The 18,932-nt window shown below is 39.3% G+C and overlaps 1 protein-coding gene across 3 annotated transcripts in view; it reads left to right on the top strand.

The window, feature by feature from the left end:
- Positions 1-2,904: 2,904 nt before the first annotated feature.
- LOC135514647 (protein IWS1 homolog) overlaps positions 2,905-18,932 on the top strand; it is a 37,485-nt gene continuing 21,457 nt past the window's right edge. For 2 of the 3 annotated variants that reach the window (XM_064938115.1, XM_064938117.1), the window contains exons 1-6: positions 2,905-2,994; positions 3,276-3,322; positions 5,159-5,244; positions 5,610-6,156; positions 16,730-16,792; positions 17,128-17,326. In XM_064938115.1, the coding sequence (XP_064794187.1) occupies positions 3,280-3,322; positions 5,159-5,244; positions 5,610-6,156; positions 16,730-16,792; positions 17,128-17,326 (938 nt within the window). In that variant the 5' untranslated portion in view covers positions 2,905-2,994; positions 3,276-3,279. Of the gene's footprint in view, positions 2,995-3,265; positions 3,323-5,158; positions 5,245-5,609; positions 6,157-16,729; positions 16,793-17,127; positions 17,327-18,932 lie in introns of all 3 variants that reach the window. The other variant, XM_064938116.1, reaches the window with a different exon arrangement.

The raw sequence follows: 18,932 nt of genomic DNA, 5'->3' as shown, positions 1-18,932 counted from the left end.
AGCTCTACGTACTGTCAGGAATCCACAGATATGTTTTTTAACTCACTGAATAATGTTCACTTTATCGGTGATATAGAATCTAAACAGTGTGACGAACCCATCAAAGTTGAAGAAATTATAGAGTCTATCAAACATCTAAAGAACAAGGTGTTGGAATTACATCAGAATTTTACAAATTATTTTCTGAACAAGTAGCTCCCTTCCTATTTGAAGTATTTTTAGAGAATATTAAAAACAATGTTCTCCCTCCTACAATGAATCAGTGGTTAATAACACTGATACCTAAGTCTAAAAAAGAAGTGCTGCTCATCGATAACTGCCGTCCAATTTGTCTTCTTAATAATGACTATAAATATTAGCCTTACTAACTGCAAAAATAATTAAAGAATTCCTGGTTGCAATCATTGGTGAAACACAGTCTGGCTTCATGAGGATCAAACATATTTCTAACAATGTCAGACTAGTATTAGACATAATTGACTACTCAGACCTAATAACTGAGGATAGCTTCAAATTATTTTTAGATTTTTATAAAGCATTTGACACAGTAGAGCATCAGTTTCTCTTCCACTCCCCTGTTAGACTTGGCTTTGGGGATTTTTTCTGTAAGGCTATTAAGACTCTCTATGCAAACGGTAACAGCTCTATCAAATTGAAATTTGGCACCTCACCTAGATTTGAGTTAAAGAGAGGAATTAGGCAAGGTTGTCCTATCTCTACGTTTTTATTAATCACCCAACTTCTTGCAAATTCTTTAAATAATAGTCCTGTACAAGGTATTTCCATAGCTGATAAAGAAATTATTATAAGCCAGCTGGCTGACGATACTACACTTTTCTGAAAGACGCTAACCAAATTCCCATATCGATCAATGTGATACAATCCTTTTCCAAAGTGTCTAGTCTACATCTTAACATTAATAAATGTGAACTCATAGCTGTCAAATATTGTGTGACACGTTAATATTATGGTATACATATTTAGGCATAACCATTACAAAGGATCAGAAGTCTAGAGGCTTACTACATTTTAACCCTCTTTTTTTTAATCCCAGAAGAAGCTAAATCAATGGCTACAGAGGGACTTATCTTTAAAAGGTAGTCCTAATTACCAAGGCTGAAGGTATCTCTAGACTAACACATGGCGCTCTATCTTTATATCGTGACAGTAAAATAAGCAAGGAGATAGACCAGATGCTTTTCAACTTTCTGTGGAGAAACCGTACCCATTACATTAGGAAAACTGTTGCAATGAACACTTATAAGAATGGTGGGCTGAATTTTCTGGACTTTACTACCTGAAATAATACTTTTAAGATCAACTGGATAAAACAATTCCTAAGAAGATCCACTTCTATCTGGAATTTTATTCCTAATTTTATTCCTAGTCTTCTCTACTTTTGGTGTCCTTAACTTCGTGTTTTTTGCAATTATAATATTGAAAAAGTTCCAGTGAAACGTTCTGCTTTTCATCGGCAGGTTTTCTTGTCATGGTCTTTAATTTATAAACACAATTTTTCTCCACACAGATATTATATATTGAATAATCGTGATATATTGTATAAAAATACTTCTTTTTTTTTTTAGAATATTGGTTCCGAAATAATATCCTATTGATGAGACAACTGGTAAATGCAGAGGGTCTTTTACTCAGTTATAAGGAATTCTTATCACTTTATAAGGTCCCTGTAACACCTAAAGATTTTGCAATTGTTTTAGACGCCATTCCCTCAGGTGTTGCTCTGTTATTCAGAAACGTGTCAAGACCTGACCCTCAGAGCCTACCTTCTATTGACCCTGTTGACTCATCAGTGGGAAAGATTTATTTCTCTTTTGGTCCATTCAACAACAGAGTGATGTGAATCTTGTTTCAGCAGGATGTTGTATCTATACCTTATGTCATGCCTTATTGAAATGGATTTATTGATAATATCGGTTGGAAAAAAGTTTGGAGGTTGCCACACACATACCTACTTGTTAACAAAATTAAGGAAGTTTCCTTTAAAATTATTCATAAATATTATCCTGCCAACCACTACATGAAGGAGTTTAAGGAAAACATCAACTCAAATTGCTCCTTTTGTAATGACCACCCAGAAACAGTGTTGCATCTTTTTTGGCATTGTATTCATGTATGAAAACTGTGGTAAGACATCAGTAGATTTATAATTGAACACATTTATGAAGATTTTACACTATTGTGGAGAGGTATACTGCTTGGATTCTTTACATACGATAGAAATAAGCTGAAACATTTTTATGTAATTAATTTCATTTTTCTTTTGGCCAAATTTCATATACACAAATGTAAATTTACAAAAAAAAACAACACATTTTCTTACCCTACAAAAATAAATTGAACTGTATTTTAAGACAGTTAAATACTATATGAACAAAAAAGCTGTTAGAATTGTAAGTGTATGTATGTCCCTTAAGGTCCTTGTGTAATTGTAATGTGATATTGTACCCCCTAGCTCGATTGTCCATTGTTTATAATTTATATATACTTGTGTTCCCTCATGTACTTTCTGTATTGATTTGTTGTTAATAATAAAAAGACAACATGCATACTTTGCTTAACTATATAATTTTGTCTGTCGTGACTACAACCAACACAAAGCATATTGAAACAGCTACTATGCTGTTGTTGTCTTAGGTCTCTCTTTATGTCGTGTTGTGGTGTCTTGTGATCTGTGTTTTGTCCTATATTTTATTTTTTAATCCCAGCCCCCGTCCCTGCAGGGTGCCTTTTGCTTTCTGGTAGGCCGTCATTGTAAATAATGAATTTGCTCTTAACTGACTTGCCTAGTTAAACAAAGTTAAGCTTTATTTTTATTTATTTTTAAATACAACAGAAGTACCAAAGAATTTCAATGCAAGTAAAGACGCATAGGAACTACGTGTATCGAAGCGCGACCAAAACTAAACGCATGCGCATATGACGGCCCCAGTCCTTTGACGCCATTTGAAACATCGCATGACTGTTTTTCTTCAGGTACTGGCTAATGTTGATCAATTAGCTATTGTTTTAATTTGTTGCCCTGCATGGTACACTATCATTGCTGGCTAGCTTTCTGACCAGATGGTATTAGTTAATTAGCTAGAACTTGACGTTCAAGTTGTGGTTGCTAACTACCTAGCAGGTTGGCCTTTTATTTTGTCGGTGCAGATTTCTTGTTTCAGAACTTATATTTTCTCATTGATTTAATAAACACAGATAACATTGATTAATCGTCGAGCCTACGTACTGAGCTGATTATCCATAGTGTTTTTCAGACAAATGGATGGCGAAGAGGACGAATTCTTCTCCGGGAACCACTCTGGTAAGAACTGCTTTGATTCCGCCTCGGCGGGGGCTAGTTTGCCAGCTGGGTCCTATTGGTTTGTTGTTTACTGTACCAGCAACGAGTTGTCTGTTCTTTCGTGTATTTATTATGGTTCCCCGCAAGGCAGGTCTTACAGGCCTAGTTTTGTCGCTTCTGGACTACTGGTCAGTTGCCACAAAGAAGAACTTGGGAAAATTACAACTGGCCCAGAACAGGGCAGCACGGCTGGACCTTAAATGAATAATACGCATGTCAATAACGCGTGGCTTCATTTGTAGTGTTGTGGTGGGTTTTTCTTAACTTTTTACTATTTTCTACATTGTATAATAATAGTGAAGACATCACTATTAAATAACACATATGAAATCATAGAGCAACCAAAAATATATATTTATATGTGAGATTCTTAAAATAGCCATCCTTTGCCTTGATGTCCACTTTACAACACTCTTGGCATTCTCTCAACCAGCTTCACCTGGAATGCTTTTCCACCAGTTTTGAAGGAAATCCCACATATGCTGAGCACTTGTTGGCTGCTTTTCCTTCTCTCTGCGTTCCGACTCATCCCAAACCATCTCAATTGGGTTGTGGCCCGGCGATTGCGGAGGCCAGGTCATCTGATGCAGAACTCCATCACTCTCCTTCTTGTTAAATTGCCCTTAGACAGCCTGGAGGTGTATTGGGTCATTGTCCTGTTGAAAAACAAATGATAGTCCCACTAAGCCCAAACCACATGAATGGCGTATTGCTGCAGAATGCTGTGGTAGGCATGCTGGTTAAGCGTGCCTTGAATTCTAAATAAATCAGACGGTGTCACCAGCAAGCACCCTCATACCATAGCACCTCCCCCTCTATAATTTACGGTGGAAAATACACATGCGGAGATCATTCGTTGGCCCACACCGCGTCTCACAAAGACACAGTAGTTGGAACCAAAAATCTCACATTTGGACTCCAGACCAAATTACAAGTTTCCACCGGTCTAATGTCAATTGCTCATGTTTCTTGGCCCAAGCAAGTCTCTTCTTCTTATTGGTGTCCTTTAGTAGTGTGTTCTTGGCAGCAATTTGATCGTGAAGGTCTGATTCACAGTCTCCCCTGGACAGTTGCTGTTGAGATATCTGCTACTTGAACTCTGAAGCATTTATTTAGGCTGCAATTTCTGAGGCTGGTAACTCTAATGAACTTATCTTCTGCAGCAGAGGTAACTGGGTCTTCCATTCCTGTGGCGGTCCTCATGAGAGCCTGTTTTGTCATAGTGCTTAATGATTTTTACGACTGCATTTGAAGTAACGTTCAAAGTTCTTGACATTTTCCGGATTGACTGACCATGTCTTAAAGTAATGAAGGACTGTTTTTTCTCTTTGCTTATTTGAGCTGATCTTGCCATAATCTGGACATGGTATTTCACTAAATAGGGCTATCTTCTTTATACAAAAACATGTAATGATGAAGTCAGTCTTTTTGAGCCATGAGTGATTGACATGCATATTATTCATGTTAACTCTGCATGTACATTTTAAGGGTCAGCCGTGCTGCCCTGTCCTGGGCCAGTTGTAATTTCCCAAGTTCCTCTTTTTGGCACCTGACCACACAACTGGGCAAGAGTCCAGGATCAACAAAACTCAGGGCCTGGAAGGCCTGCCTAGTTGATATTGTTGTTAACAAGGCAGCGCAGTGCTTTAGTATGGGCAGACCTCTCACCGTCTGAGCTACTGTTGCATCAATATTATTGTTTACATTGTCGTCATGCCCATTGTATATGATACCAATAGTTGTAAACATTCATTCTGGAATGCCAAAAAATGTGTTGGTTATGTCCTGGTCTTGTAGATGGTGGTGGCACCCCTGTACAGGACGAAAATGCTCCCGGTTCAGATGCGGAAGAGGAGACGAGGAATGAGTCGTGCCACTCAGAAGTAAGGGGATTGTCATCTAAGCAAGACGTGTTCAACACCAGTCTAGTGTGGTGGTTAAACCCTCTTGATTTCCCAACCATCTTGCACATACAGATTAACATTTAAAAAATATGTATAATATCCCAGGGATCTATGCGGACCTTTTTTTACAGGGAAAAATGGAGGTGCACACAGACATTTAGGAGCACAATAAAGCTAGAATACTTCATTTTTCAAGGCGCGTTGGTGCTCCTAAATAAAATGTCAGATCGCACAGCAAAATATTTAGGCTCATATGCAAGTGAAATGGTAGCACTGTAGAACCCTGTATCTTTCCTAACCTTAGACTTATAAAGCATTTTATATTTCCACTTTTTGTTATGCAGGATGAGAATAGTCATGGTGAAGGAGCAGCTCAGGCCATGGAGACAAATGGTTTGGCCAGTGGGTCAGACAACGAGGACCACAAAAGGGAGGACAGTGACTCTGAGGAGGAGGCACCAGTCAAACGCAGCACCTCAGACATAGAGTGCACCCCCCCAACCAAACGCAGAGGAAGCAACTCGGACATTGAGGGGCCCCCAATCAAACACAGAGGCTGCACCTCTGACATGGAGGAGAAAGAAACCAAGCAGGCTGCAGCCGGGAGTGACTCTGAGAACGAGGATCAGCCCCCGTCTCCAGCACAGAACAGACAATCAAATGCACACAGTGATTCTGAGACTGAGGTGCCCGAACACAAAGCGCAGATCAAGTCTGATGGAAAGGAGGAGTGCGGTGAGAAGAAAGGGAAGTGGAAGGCTGTAATGCATTCCGACAGTGAGGATGAGGTGGAGGCTCGGTCAGTGAAAGCAGATGCAGGCATTGGCCAGGAGAAGGATAGTCCCGCAAAACGGGTGGTGGACGATAGTGAGGATGATGACGCAATGCCAAGTAGGTGCCATCTACATCAGCGTATTGGGATGGGGGAAAACAGTTGACTCCTGATAAGTACACAATCAATCAATCTACTGATCCCTATTCGAATATATTTTCTGTTCACTTTCTCCAGATATCGGCATGCTCTGGATTAGTACACACATTCATACTACAACAGTTCCAAGTTATTGCACTATATCAAGTAGGGGTGTGACATTAAGTGAAATTCAGAAGATAAAAAAGTTTTACAAGATTAATCACTAAACTACCACTAACAGGTCCTGATCATCATAAAGGGGGAAATTAAACATACCTAACACAACAATACTTTAATGTTAGTAGGAGGAATTATGCATCTTTCAAATTATTTACATTTTAGTAATTTAGCAGATGCTCTTATCAAGAGCGACTTACAGTAGTGAGTACATACATTTTTCATACTGGTCCCCCGTGGGAATCGGACCCCCAACCCTGGCAGTGCAAGTGCCATGCTGCACCAACTGAGCCATCCCAGACTGCCACTGTTATAAAGCGTTCTGCATGTCATTGTCATTCACAGTTGGGAAAATGGCAGAGAGTGAGACAGGGAAGCGAGAGAAACAAAGTCCTGTATGGCAATACTTTGAAAAGTTAAATGAGGACGTTGTGTAATGCAAACTTTGAGGTGGAATTGAGTTCTAGTGGCAGTACACGTGTCAGGTGCAATGCTGACGGGAGGCACTGTGAGACCCAACCTGTTGCTTGCAGCAGTACGATTAGGGACAGAGATGATTGCAGTTGATATGCAGCCCATGTCAATGGTAGAGGATGTCGGCTTCAATGTTACCTTAATGGCATGTATAGAGTCAGACGACAAGATGCCAAACTGTGAATGTCTGGATATAGAAATTGTATAATGATTGCTCTGGAGGTACAAAGTGCAAGCTCTCAAACACCAGATTGTTGGAAGTTTATGAACACGCTGTCACACATCACTGCAACGAGCATTGAGAAGTGCGAACAGTCACACAGCAGAGAATTGGTGCAGTAAGCCCTACCAGACGGCGCTCACCAGTAGTAAGGTGCGCGCCTTCTGGTAGGGTTTCCACTCGATCACAAAGTCATTATTGTCTAGATTGTAAAAATGCATAAAAATAAAACCAATAACCAATAATCTTGTATTTTCAGCTGTTTTGAAGCTGGTGTACAAAACTAAAGGTAAAAGTCGCAAAAACACAACTTAAGCATAGAAACTTAAGCATAGAAATAGCGCATACAGAACGAATCTACTTCTCCTTAAACTTGCTTTCAATGAGAATTACAGATCTATAACTCACATTTCTATGTGAAATTTGTTTGTGTTTCACAAAAAGTTACACATTGCTGCTTTATTAATTAACTTCTTACCTCTTGTTAATCCAGCCTCTGTGTAGGATATCAAAAAGGCTTTACGGCTAAAGCACACCATGCGATTATCTGAGGACAGCGCCGCGTATACAAAAGCATGAAAAACATTTTTCAACCAGCCAGGTGTCCCATGAAAGTCAGAAATAACGATATAATAAATGCCTTACCTTTGAAGATCTTTTTCTGTTGGCACTCCAAAAGGTCCCAGCTACATCACAAATGGTCCTTTTGTTTGATAAATAACTCAGTTTAGCTGGCACGCTTCATTCAATAATCCACCGGTTTCCCTCCTTCATAACACATACAAAATGAATCCCAAACTTTACCAATAAACTTCTCCAAACAAGTCAAACAACGTTTATAATCAAAACTCAGGTACCCTAATACATAAATAAACAATACATTTTAAGACGGAGAATCGTTATTGTCTTTACAGGAGATAAACAACAAAGAACTTGCTCTCATCCACGCGCATGAAAACACTACAGCCAAAATGGGAGCCACTTAGAAAAACTACAAATTCTAGTGGAAGTCCTAGGAACTGCAATCTGGCAGTTCCATTGGAAACAGTAGTAGGCCAAATTATTTATTTTTTTGATGGTTTGTCCTCAGGGTTTCGCCTGCCATATCAGTTCTGTTATACTCACAGACATTATTTTAACAGTTTTAGAAACCTTATAAAATGATATGCATATCCTAGCTTCTGGGCCCGATAAACAGGCAGTTCACTTTGGGCACGCTTTTCATCCGGATGTCAAAATACTGCCCCCTAGCCCAAAGAGGTTAAAACCTCTTGCGGATAGGGAGACGCTAGCGTCTCAACTGGCCAATTTCCAGGGGAAATGCAGAGCGCCAGATTCAAATAAAATGCTATAAAATTCTAACTTTCATTAAATCTCACACATGTCACACATAAATCACACATAATTTAAAGCTACACTCGTTGTGAATCCAGCCAACATGTCAGATTTAAAAAATGCTTTTCGGCGAAAGCTTAAGAAGCTATTATCTGATAGCATGCACCCATCTGCACCAGTAGTAAGCAAAAGAGCTAGCGTAGCAGGCGCTACACAAAACGCTGAAATAAAATATGCATTACCTTTGACAATCTTCTTTTGTTGCCACTTCAATATGTCCCATAAACATCACAATTGGTCCTTTTGTACGATTAATTCCGTCCATATATATTGAAAATGTCCATTTATAAAGCGCATTTGATCCATAAAAAAACAGCTTAGAAAAACTACAAAATATTTCAAAAGTTGCCTAAAAACTTTGCCAAAATATTTCAAACTACTTTTGTAATACAACCTTAGGTATTTTGAAACGTTAATAATTGTAGATGGGGCAATCTGTATTCAATATATGAACGAAAAGAAAAAAGCTCTGCTCTTCACGTCTTGCGCAACTCACAAAAGTGTCCCCTGTTGGCCGACTTCCTGATAAAACAAAGGAATAATCTCAGCCATATTCCAAAGACTGGCGACATCGTGTGGAAGCGGTAGGAACTGAAAATAGATTGCTATTAAATATCCAAATTCTGAACAGTTAGTCCTCGGGTGTTTTGCCTGCTACATAAGTTCTGTTATACTCACAAACATGATTTAAACCGTTTTAGAAACTTCAGTGTTTTCTATCCAAATATATAAATAATATGCATATCTAATATTATTGGCATGAGTAGCAGGAAGTTGAAATTGGGCACTCTATTTATCCAAAAGTGAAAATTTTGCCCCCTAGCTTTAAGAGGTTGAAGAAGTTACAGGTCTGTGAGAGCCAGAAATCTTGCTTGTTTGTAGGTGACCAAATATTTTCCACCATCATTTGCAAATTCATTAAAAATCCTACAATGTGATTTTCTGGATTTTATTTCTCATTTTGTCTGTCATAGATGAAGTGTATCTATCATGAAAATTACAGGCCTCATCTTTTTAAGTGGGAGAACTTGCATAATTGGTGGCTGACTAAATCCTTTTTTGCCCCACTGTATATATCAAGGCATTATTTAAATTGCGTCTGCGAATCCGCCATAGAAATCTAAAGAATTTAAACTCCGGCAATATGAATAGCTGAACTATTGAACAATGGGCAAGTTCGTTTAGCATGGCCGGTGCACCAGGTGGAAGGTGATTTCTCTTTAGGATCAATGGAATGGTTGAGAATGAGCAAACCCTGCACACCTGGGGAACCGGACCATGCAAAACTAATTTGCTCAACAATGTAGTGGTCAAACTATTCATCTTGGGGGGAGCGGGGTTCTAAAATGCATTCAAATCACGCAATTTTACTATTTATTAGATGGTCGTATATTTTTTTTATGCAGACTAGCTCAAAAATAAGTGAAATTATCCAATGGATTATGATAATTTTCTGGCCTAAAACGTGGAGGTGTAGAAACATTAGTTTTCACCACATTTTAATTCGCTCCATGTTTCAGGCAGCCAAGTGTAGGCTACGGCGAAAAGCTGTAGCCAGAGAAGGAAGAGGAAGCGAGACACCCAACTTGCCTGTTTTTTTTCTGCTTCTGTGAAAGTAATGAACGAAGAAGACCAGACCCAGCTGCTATTGCATTATTGTCTGTCAGACAACCACCACGTTAAGTAAACCGGAACCAGAAGATGTTTCAATGGTAATCGGCCGGAGTAAACTATCTTAATTTAGCCACCATCTTTGCTGTATCCAAAGATTAGGGTAAGCATACCTATTGAGTCCACGTACCCATTTAAATAAAAACATTCTGCTGTTTTAATGTTTCAACTAATTCATCTGGTTATATCCAGGACACAGAGCGGGGTGCCTCGTAAGGATCCGCAGAGGGCGAGTGGGAAAGCTGCCATTGCACGTTGGCGAGTAATATTGACAGTAATCATTGGACAGTAAATTAGACGAGGTGCGATCACGAATATCCTACCAATGGGACATCAAAAACTGTAATATCTTATGTTTCACGGAATCGTGGCTGAATGATGACATGGATATTCAGCTAGCAGGATATATGCTGCACTGGCAAGATGGAACAGCACACTCTGGTAAGACGAGGGGTGTGGTCTGTGCATATTTGTAAACAGCTGGTGCACGAAATCTAAGGAATTCTAGATTTTGCTCTCCTGAAGTAGAGTATCTTGTGATTAAAATGCAGGCCACACTATTTGCCTAGAGAGTTTTCAGCTATACTTTCCGTGGCTGTTTATTTACCACCACAGACTGATGCTGGCACTAAGACCGCACTCAAGTCAGCTGTATAAAGATATAAGCAAACAGGAAACCGCGCACCCAGAGGCGGCGCTTCCAGTGGCCGGAGACTTTAATGCAGGGAAACTTGAATCAGTTCTACCTAATTTATATCAACATGTTAAATGTGCAACCAGAGGGGAAAACAATTCTAGGTCACCTGTACTCCACACACAGATAATTCTATCCTCCTGATTACTGCTTACAAGCGAAAATTAAAGCAGGAAGCACCAGTGACTCGGTCTATAAAAAAGTGGCCAGATGAAGCCGATGCTAAACTACAGGACTGTTTTGCTATCATAGACTGGAACATGTTCTGGGATTCTTCCGGTGGCATTGAGGAGTACACCACATCAGTCACTGGCTTTATCAATAAGTGCATCGAGGACGTCGTCCCCACAGCGACTCCGTACATTTGACCTAAACTATTTTCAGAAAAGACATTTCAGCTCATGAACAAAAAAATGGTACTCGCGGTTTGCTGCACGCACAAAATAAATATTAGTCTGTATGTCTCTTGTTCTAACCACTTAGCTCGATAGTTAACTAGCTACTAAATTAGCAATCCAAATGCCCAACTGCAGAGCATTTAGCACATTTTAGACTGTTAACTAACTGTTAACCCAGTTAACAGGTACCTATTAAGCCCATTCTGGACTTTTTGCATTATATTCAATATTTGAATGTAAGTAAAGTCATTAAACTTCGAGAGATTCACTTTTCTTATAAAATTAGGGCTGCATATGTTAGAAATATCTAAACGTAAGATTTTGGAACGCACAAATGTGCACAAAGTGGGCAGTTCGGTTTTGTCTCTTCAAGCCCAAATATATCATACTTTGACTAAAACAGTGACTTGCATTGTTGTACAACATCATGGGTAAGCTCTTTGCCATTGTCTTTCAGCTTGAAAAAGTGGATTTCTAAAGGAGTGGGTGTTTTAAGATTTGAGTTCATCGGCCGTCGGAACCCCAAACCAATGAATCTTCAGTTCGCATATTATTTCTTGTTGTGACAGCTGATGTGTCCTCACTTTCAGTGTTGAATTAACCATGTAACTGCGTTGAGGTTGACCTATTTCGTCGGTTGTTTGGTCAATAGGCTGTTGGTCAATCGAGATGTCAATAATAAAGCATTTAGGAAAAAAAAAACAATTCATTGTGATTTCACACCTGTGTTAGTGGACTAATCCATTGTGGAGGCTGTGGGGATGTCAGTCAATCACTCGAAGACATGTGCTACTGAAATTGTATGTGGTAATAATAACTGGTGCAAAACGAATAAAAATATTATTTTATAACAGGTGCACTTTCTCCCTCGTTGTGGATAGAGGTCGCTCTCCGTGGTTCTGAAACATCCGTGCACTGTTGAAATGGCGCCTTATCCTAGACCATGTTGCTTGCTATGTGCATAATAGCAAAGTTGACCAGCATATTGGTTTTGAGAACAATGGAGGCAGCAGCAGATTATAGAATAGGTCTATAATCAAATGTGCCTGGCTTGCTCCTTACCATCTTTTTCTTGATCTCCAATATTTTCCATAACTAAGTAACATTTTGCTGTCACGTGTTATGGTGTTCAGAGTTTGTTATAAACAATTTATTGATCTGATTATGTTATAGGTCAGGCCCTATTTGGATGGGATTAGGTTTACTGTGGGAAGTTGTAGTGTTTGTGTACATAATTACCCATCTGTAATTTTAGTTGTGTCTGATACTGTCATGTCAGTATTTTTTTTCTTTTACATGGCAGCAGAGTAACAATTTCAGCCAGAATAACTTTTTGGGCTAACTCCTAGTCCCGTGCAAATCGACATCCCTGTGTTTTGAGAGCGATGTCTGAGTTTACCAAGTGTTTGTCACGGTTTGTGCAAGAAACAATAACTGATTCGATAAATTGAACTAAGTGCTACGCATAAGCTATATATGAATGGCCTACATGTAGCCTATCAACTTTCACAGTGAATGCTTTTGTTTGTTTTGTGCGTATAAATGTAATATTGCCCAATGCGGCAGTAAAAATACTTTGCCTATTTAATGCAACCCTTGTTGTTAATAGATCTCAAAGCAGCATACAACTCACCTAAACGTTTGGAAATAAGTAAACTTCATCCATAGCCTTAGCTCAAATCTGAAGGCCGGGGTGCATTTAGGACCTACTGCGGATCGCAAAAATATCCTATTGATTATGATCACACTTCCTCAATTCAAATATTATGGTGACACCAAGCTCGCATTATCATTGTGGCCCTATCACCTGGACATGTTGAAATACTATCTTAATGCCTAGAATAAAAACTTCCAGGCATCTGTCATAACTGTCAATTGATTGATTGAAAAAATATAAATAATTACAGGGGGCAGGTTGGAAAAATCGAAACCTGTTCGAATTGTCCTCTGGAACCCTGTTCTCTTTTGTCCTCTGGAATAACGGCCATTCTGGAGTAGTAATTAAATAACCAAAAATCTCTAATACTAGTCCACTGCGACTAGTTATTCGGTCACGTGCATGTGATGCATATATGTGTCAAGTAAAGAGGGCAAGGGTTGAGGGACTAGGGAATGTTTTTCCTAAACAAATTAGGGATTTCGGTAACAACTTTTCAGTCAATTTGTTGTAATTATGTTGCAGCTTTAGCAACACGGTCAGCGTGATAAACACTTTGATGTTCTTTGGTGGTTGCTGCAGCATGGAGAGAGACAATGGGTGCTAGTCAGTCACTTGCCGTCTTTTTTATTCATAACTTTTTTTTAAATAGGACAGTAAGTCTAAATCAATTGCTGGTCGGACTCTCTCTAGTCATTTGTGTGTCTTAAATATTTAATCAAACCGGGTACTTAAAGCATCAAACAAGCTCAGTGAATATAGTTGATTTGATTAAAACGCATATATGGAAAATCATGTTTCAACATTTCGACCACGGAAATCTAATTTGCATTAGTCTTTGGAAAGAAGAGACAGACGAACACGATGATGTTGTCCATTTTCACCGCTGTCGTAGAAATTCAGTACTGAGAGAGACTTGGTCATTTCTTCAAACAATCATCTTTATTTAATATCGATTCATTATTGTAATAATGAAACAGTCAGCCCAACAGTCTTGTTCTGACTGTTAGGCTGAGAGCCTAACTGGAAATGAAAAAACAGATATTGTATAGGACCTAAAAATGCTTAGTCACAATGGTTCTATTTCCCACAAGCCACCTTGGTTATCTACACAGGATGGTGTTTTACCCAACCCGGATTAGTTTCCCAGGTGCCATGAAGATGAGACAATTAGGCATTGTTCTAAACTATACCAGGCTATCTCGGGTCACACACACACCACATCTTGTCCTATGGAATGCTAGCTTTTACGTTTTTATCACCAACATCAGTAGTCAGCTTGAAGCTATCTCCAGTAAATCCCCTGTCCTCAACACCCAGACTAGCTGCAGGGTGCTGAAGTGGAGACCATAAAGCACATTATTAGCAGGACAGAAATGCCTTACTGTTTGTTAAGAAAATAATTGTTACATATTCAACAAATAAGGTGAATACATAATTTTTCTATCACAACCCCACAAGTGTCTTGGGACTCATCTGAAGTCGGTACAGCCTACATGCCAACTTCTGTCTGTAGCGTCCAAACACACACGGGCCCCTTTTTGGAAAGGTGACTCTCACGAACACATATAGTACCGGTCAAAACTCATTCCAGGGTTCTTTTAAAAAAAATATTTTCTACATTGTAGGATAATAGTGAAGACATTAAAAATATGAAATAACATATGGAATCATTTAGTAACCAAAAAGGAGTTAAACAAATCAACATATATTTGAGATTCTTCAAAGTAGCCTGCGTTTGCATTCATGAGACAGCTTTGCACACTCTTGGCATTCTCTCAACCAGCTTCATGATATAGTCACCTGGAATGCATTTCTATTAAAAGGCGTGCCTTGTTAAAGTTAATTTGTGGAATTTCTTTCCTTAATGTGTTTGAGCCATTCAGTTGTTGTGTTGTGTCAAGGTAGGGGTGGTATACAGAATATGGCCCAATTTGGTAAAAGACCAAGTCCATATTATGGCAAGAACAGCTCAAATAAGCAAACAGAAATGACAGTCTATCATTACTTTAAGACACAAAGGTCAGTCAATCCGGAACATTTCAAGGACTTTGAAAGCTTCATCAGGTGCAGTTGCTAAAACCATCAAGCGCTATGATGAAACTGGCTCTCATGGGAACCGCCACAGGAATGGAAGACCCAGCGTTATCTCTGCTGCAGAGGATAAGTTCATTAGAGTTAACTGCACCTCAGATTGCGGCCCAAATCAATGCTTCACAGAGTTCAAGTAAGAGACACATCTCAACATCAACTGTGTCCTCGATCTGATGAGTTGGTTTCAACCGCTGTGTCTTTGTGAGATGCAGAGTAGGTGATCGGATGATCTCCGCTTGTCTGGTTCCCACCATGAGGCATGGAGGAGGTGGTGTGGGGGTGCTTTGCTGGTGACACTGTCAGTGATTTATTTAGAATTAAAGGCACACTTAACCAGCATGACTACCACAGCATTCTGTAGTGATACACCATCCCATCTGGTTTGTGCTTAGTCCCGCTATCATTTGTTTTTCAACAGGACAATGACCCAAAACACACCTCCAGGCTGTGTAAGGGCTATTTGGCCAAGGAGAGTGATGGAGTGCTGCATCAGATGGCCTGGCCTCTACAATCACCCGATCTCAACCAAATTGAAATTGTTTGGGATGAGTTAGTCCGCAGAGTGAAGGAAAAGCAGCCAACAAGTGCTCAGCATGGAGTATTGTTGAGTGTGAAAAACCCAGCAGTGTTGCAGATTATGACACACTGAAACTGGTGCCCCTGGCACCTATTACCATACCCTGTTCAAAGGCCCTTAAATATTGTCTTGCCTATAGGCTACATTGCGGGGTGGTAGATGCCCAGTCTATAGTGTATGTCTGCATACACCATAGACACATATAGACACATATACACAGACACGCCTTGGTTTTACTGCCCATTGGGGACCAAACATTTATTCCCATTCAAAATCCTATTTTCCTTAACCCCTAACCGTAAAAATAACCCTATTTGTATCCCTAAACCTAAAGGCGTTAGCATGCCAGGCGAACCAAACGAGTGTGCTCGCATACTCCTTTAAAAGTCCTTTGTTTGAAAAACTGTAAGAAATATAGTACTGTGTCAATTTTTTTATGCCATAGCCAGTATACATACACTTCCTCAAAATAGTCAGAATGAATCTAAGATGACTCAAGAAATGTCATACTTTGTTTTAGCAGAGGAGATCTTAGTTGTGCAATTTTACATCTAAGATGTTTGCAGTATTTCTCAATTAAAAAATGTGCATGAAAACAAGTCCTCTTGTTGAATGACAACAGGCTTTATTGAATAATCCGTACTGTTGACCAATCACCGACGAAGGGGCATAGACTTCGGCTATCAACTCTGGCTTGCCTCAAATTTTTTGTGTGCGCCCGAACAGCCGAGAAAAGCCTTACTGAAGTCCAAATTGAACAAACCTGTTTTATTTTGGGAACTGGCGAAATGTCTCGTTTTAAATATTTATACTTTAAAAAAAATTTTTTTTTTATCCCCCTTGTTTTACTATCCTTGAGGACATTTGGAACCCAAAATGATAGTGAAGTTAGACCACACAGAACAGACAGAACAGACACAGGCAGGTGTCAGCTTGGACAGATCCAGCTCAGAGAGGTCCAACTCATTCATGTACTCTATCAGCAGCATATTTTAATTTAGAATGGACAATTAATGTGTTTATGCAAGAAATGTTAGGGCATTGAATCGAAATGAATCGCACCAAATTGTTTCAAAATGTATTGTTACTTTTCTCAATGAAAGATGCACATCCTTGCACTGTATCTATCAGGTCTCTAACTCCATCTGTTGGTTTCTTAATGCGATTTTGTTGAATGTGTATGTGCTGTTACAGTGAAGAGGAAGAAAGCCATCCTGTCAGACAGTGAAGATGAGGAGGAAAAGGCTGACGAACAAGGTAAAATGAAATACCGGCAGCTGGACCAGTGCAATTGGGTGGCTCTGGTCAAAAGTTATGTACTGGGGAATAGGGTGCCATTTAAGATACTCACCATATCTTGAAGTCTATGATGGTTAGCGAGTGTGTGTGGAGATTAAGGCTGCATCTTAAATTACTCCATAGTGTACACTGTGGTGTGTTTAGGTCTATGTATTTTTTTATTGAGCTGCTCTGTTGGCCAGGTCTCCCTTGTAAAAGAGGTCTTCTGACCTCAATCGGACTTCCTAGATAAATAGTTGTGGTCAGAGCCGTGGGGCTCTATGATCATAATGATGGTGACTCCTCTTCCTCAGCGTCGAAGAAGAGCCGCACCGTGTCTGACGACGAGAACTCTGACAGTAACGCAGGCTCAGAAGCACCCGACAAAACCATGGCCAAACTGCGGGAACTGGGCTCAGAAAGCGAAGACGAGGATGATGGACAGAAGGCGACAGGAGGGAAGGATGAGAAAACACTGTTTGGTAGCGACAGCGAATCAGGTGACGAGGAAGAGTAAGTATTCCGATCCCTACACTCACACTCCGTTTGAGTTTTGAATTTCCTTATATAAATTAGAATTTGCTGTTTGCTTTTTACTAACTTTGTCATTCTTTCTGTAATGATAGCACTGTATTATTGTTATTTTTATTCTGTAACTTGACATAAATAAAATTGTATTGGATTTTGGATTTTTCACATGCTTCATAAACAACAGGTGAAATGCTTACTTACGGGTCATTTTCAAACAATGTAGAGTTAAAGATAGATTACAAAAAATTATATTAAAATAGTGACACAAGGAATAAATACACAGTGAGTAACAAATAACAATGAGTAAAAATAACAGGGAGTACCAGTACCGAGTCGCTGTGCTGGTGTATGAGGTGGTTATTATTATACCTTTATTTAAAACAAGGAACACAGACTGAGACCAAGGTCTCTTTTACAGCTGAGCCCTGCGTATACATGTTTACACATACAGTTTTGGTACAATGATTAAGAAATTACACAAGACAAACAAAGCGATCACAGATAACATAAAAACAATACAGTAGCAGATTGTTACATTTACACACAGGTTATTCCCCTAATAGCACAAGAACTTGCATTACCTGAATCAGTTGCAAGCGATACAAAAATAAAAATCCTCCAATTAATTGTTTAAAATGGGCAAGGGGGACAAGTCTCAAGTTTAAGTTTAGCCTGCAGGCTATTCCATAAGCAAGGAGCATAACAGGAAAAGGCAGCCATACCCAACCCTGTGGAGATCGCAGGGGCGTCACGTGTAATCCTTGCTTGAGACCTGGTTTTATGAATTATAGTTATAATGTTGATGAGTGATGATAAGGTAGTTTATTCAGAAGTGCTTTATAGACACACGAGAGCATGTTGTTCTCGTCTCATGGACAGCGACGTCCAACCCACATTTTGATATAAATCACAGTGGTGAGTTCTGTAGCTAGCACCCATAATAAACCTAAGTGCGCAGTGATAAGTAGCATCCAGCGATTTAAGTGTGGACGCCGTAGCATGCATGTAGATGATATCCACATAATCTAATACAGACATAAAAGTAGCTTGCACAATTTGTCTTCTATTTGTAGAGGACAAACATGTCCTGTTTCTATAGAGGAAGCCTAGCTTGATTTTTAGCCGTTTACAAAGTTCGTCAACATGCATTTTAAAAGACAGTTTATCATCCAATCATATCCCCAAGTATTTATATGCAGAGACTTGATTAATTCGAGAGCCATCTAAGCTTGTAAGTGCAAGTGTATTTTCAACCAACTTTTTTAACCTATTCAAAATTAAAAAATGTGTTTTCTTTGCATTTAAAACAAGTTTCAGCTTTATAAAAGACCCTTGTAAAATCTCCAATTGTGATAATGCTTGGTCAGCTGTTGAAGCGATAGTTACATGAGTGTCATCAGCATATAAATGAATTTTACACTTATCTCATCACCGATATTGTTTATGTAGAGCGTGAAAAGTGATGGACCAAGTATAGAACCTTGTGGGACCCCTTCAACCAACTCCAATGGCTCTGACTGGATGCCGTCGACTCTAACAGCCTGACTTCTATCCTTTAGATAGTCATGAAACCAACGACAGGCTTCCG

The sequence above is a fragment of the Oncorhynchus masou genome, chromosome 26 (genome assembly GCF_036934945.1).
Source record: "Oncorhynchus masou masou isolate Uvic2021 chromosome 26, UVic_Omas_1.1, whole genome shotgun sequence".
Taxonomy (NCBI): domain Eukaryota; kingdom Metazoa; phylum Chordata; class Actinopteri; order Salmoniformes; family Salmonidae; genus Oncorhynchus; species Oncorhynchus masou.
This window is presented reverse-complemented; position numbering and strand designations above follow the sequence as displayed.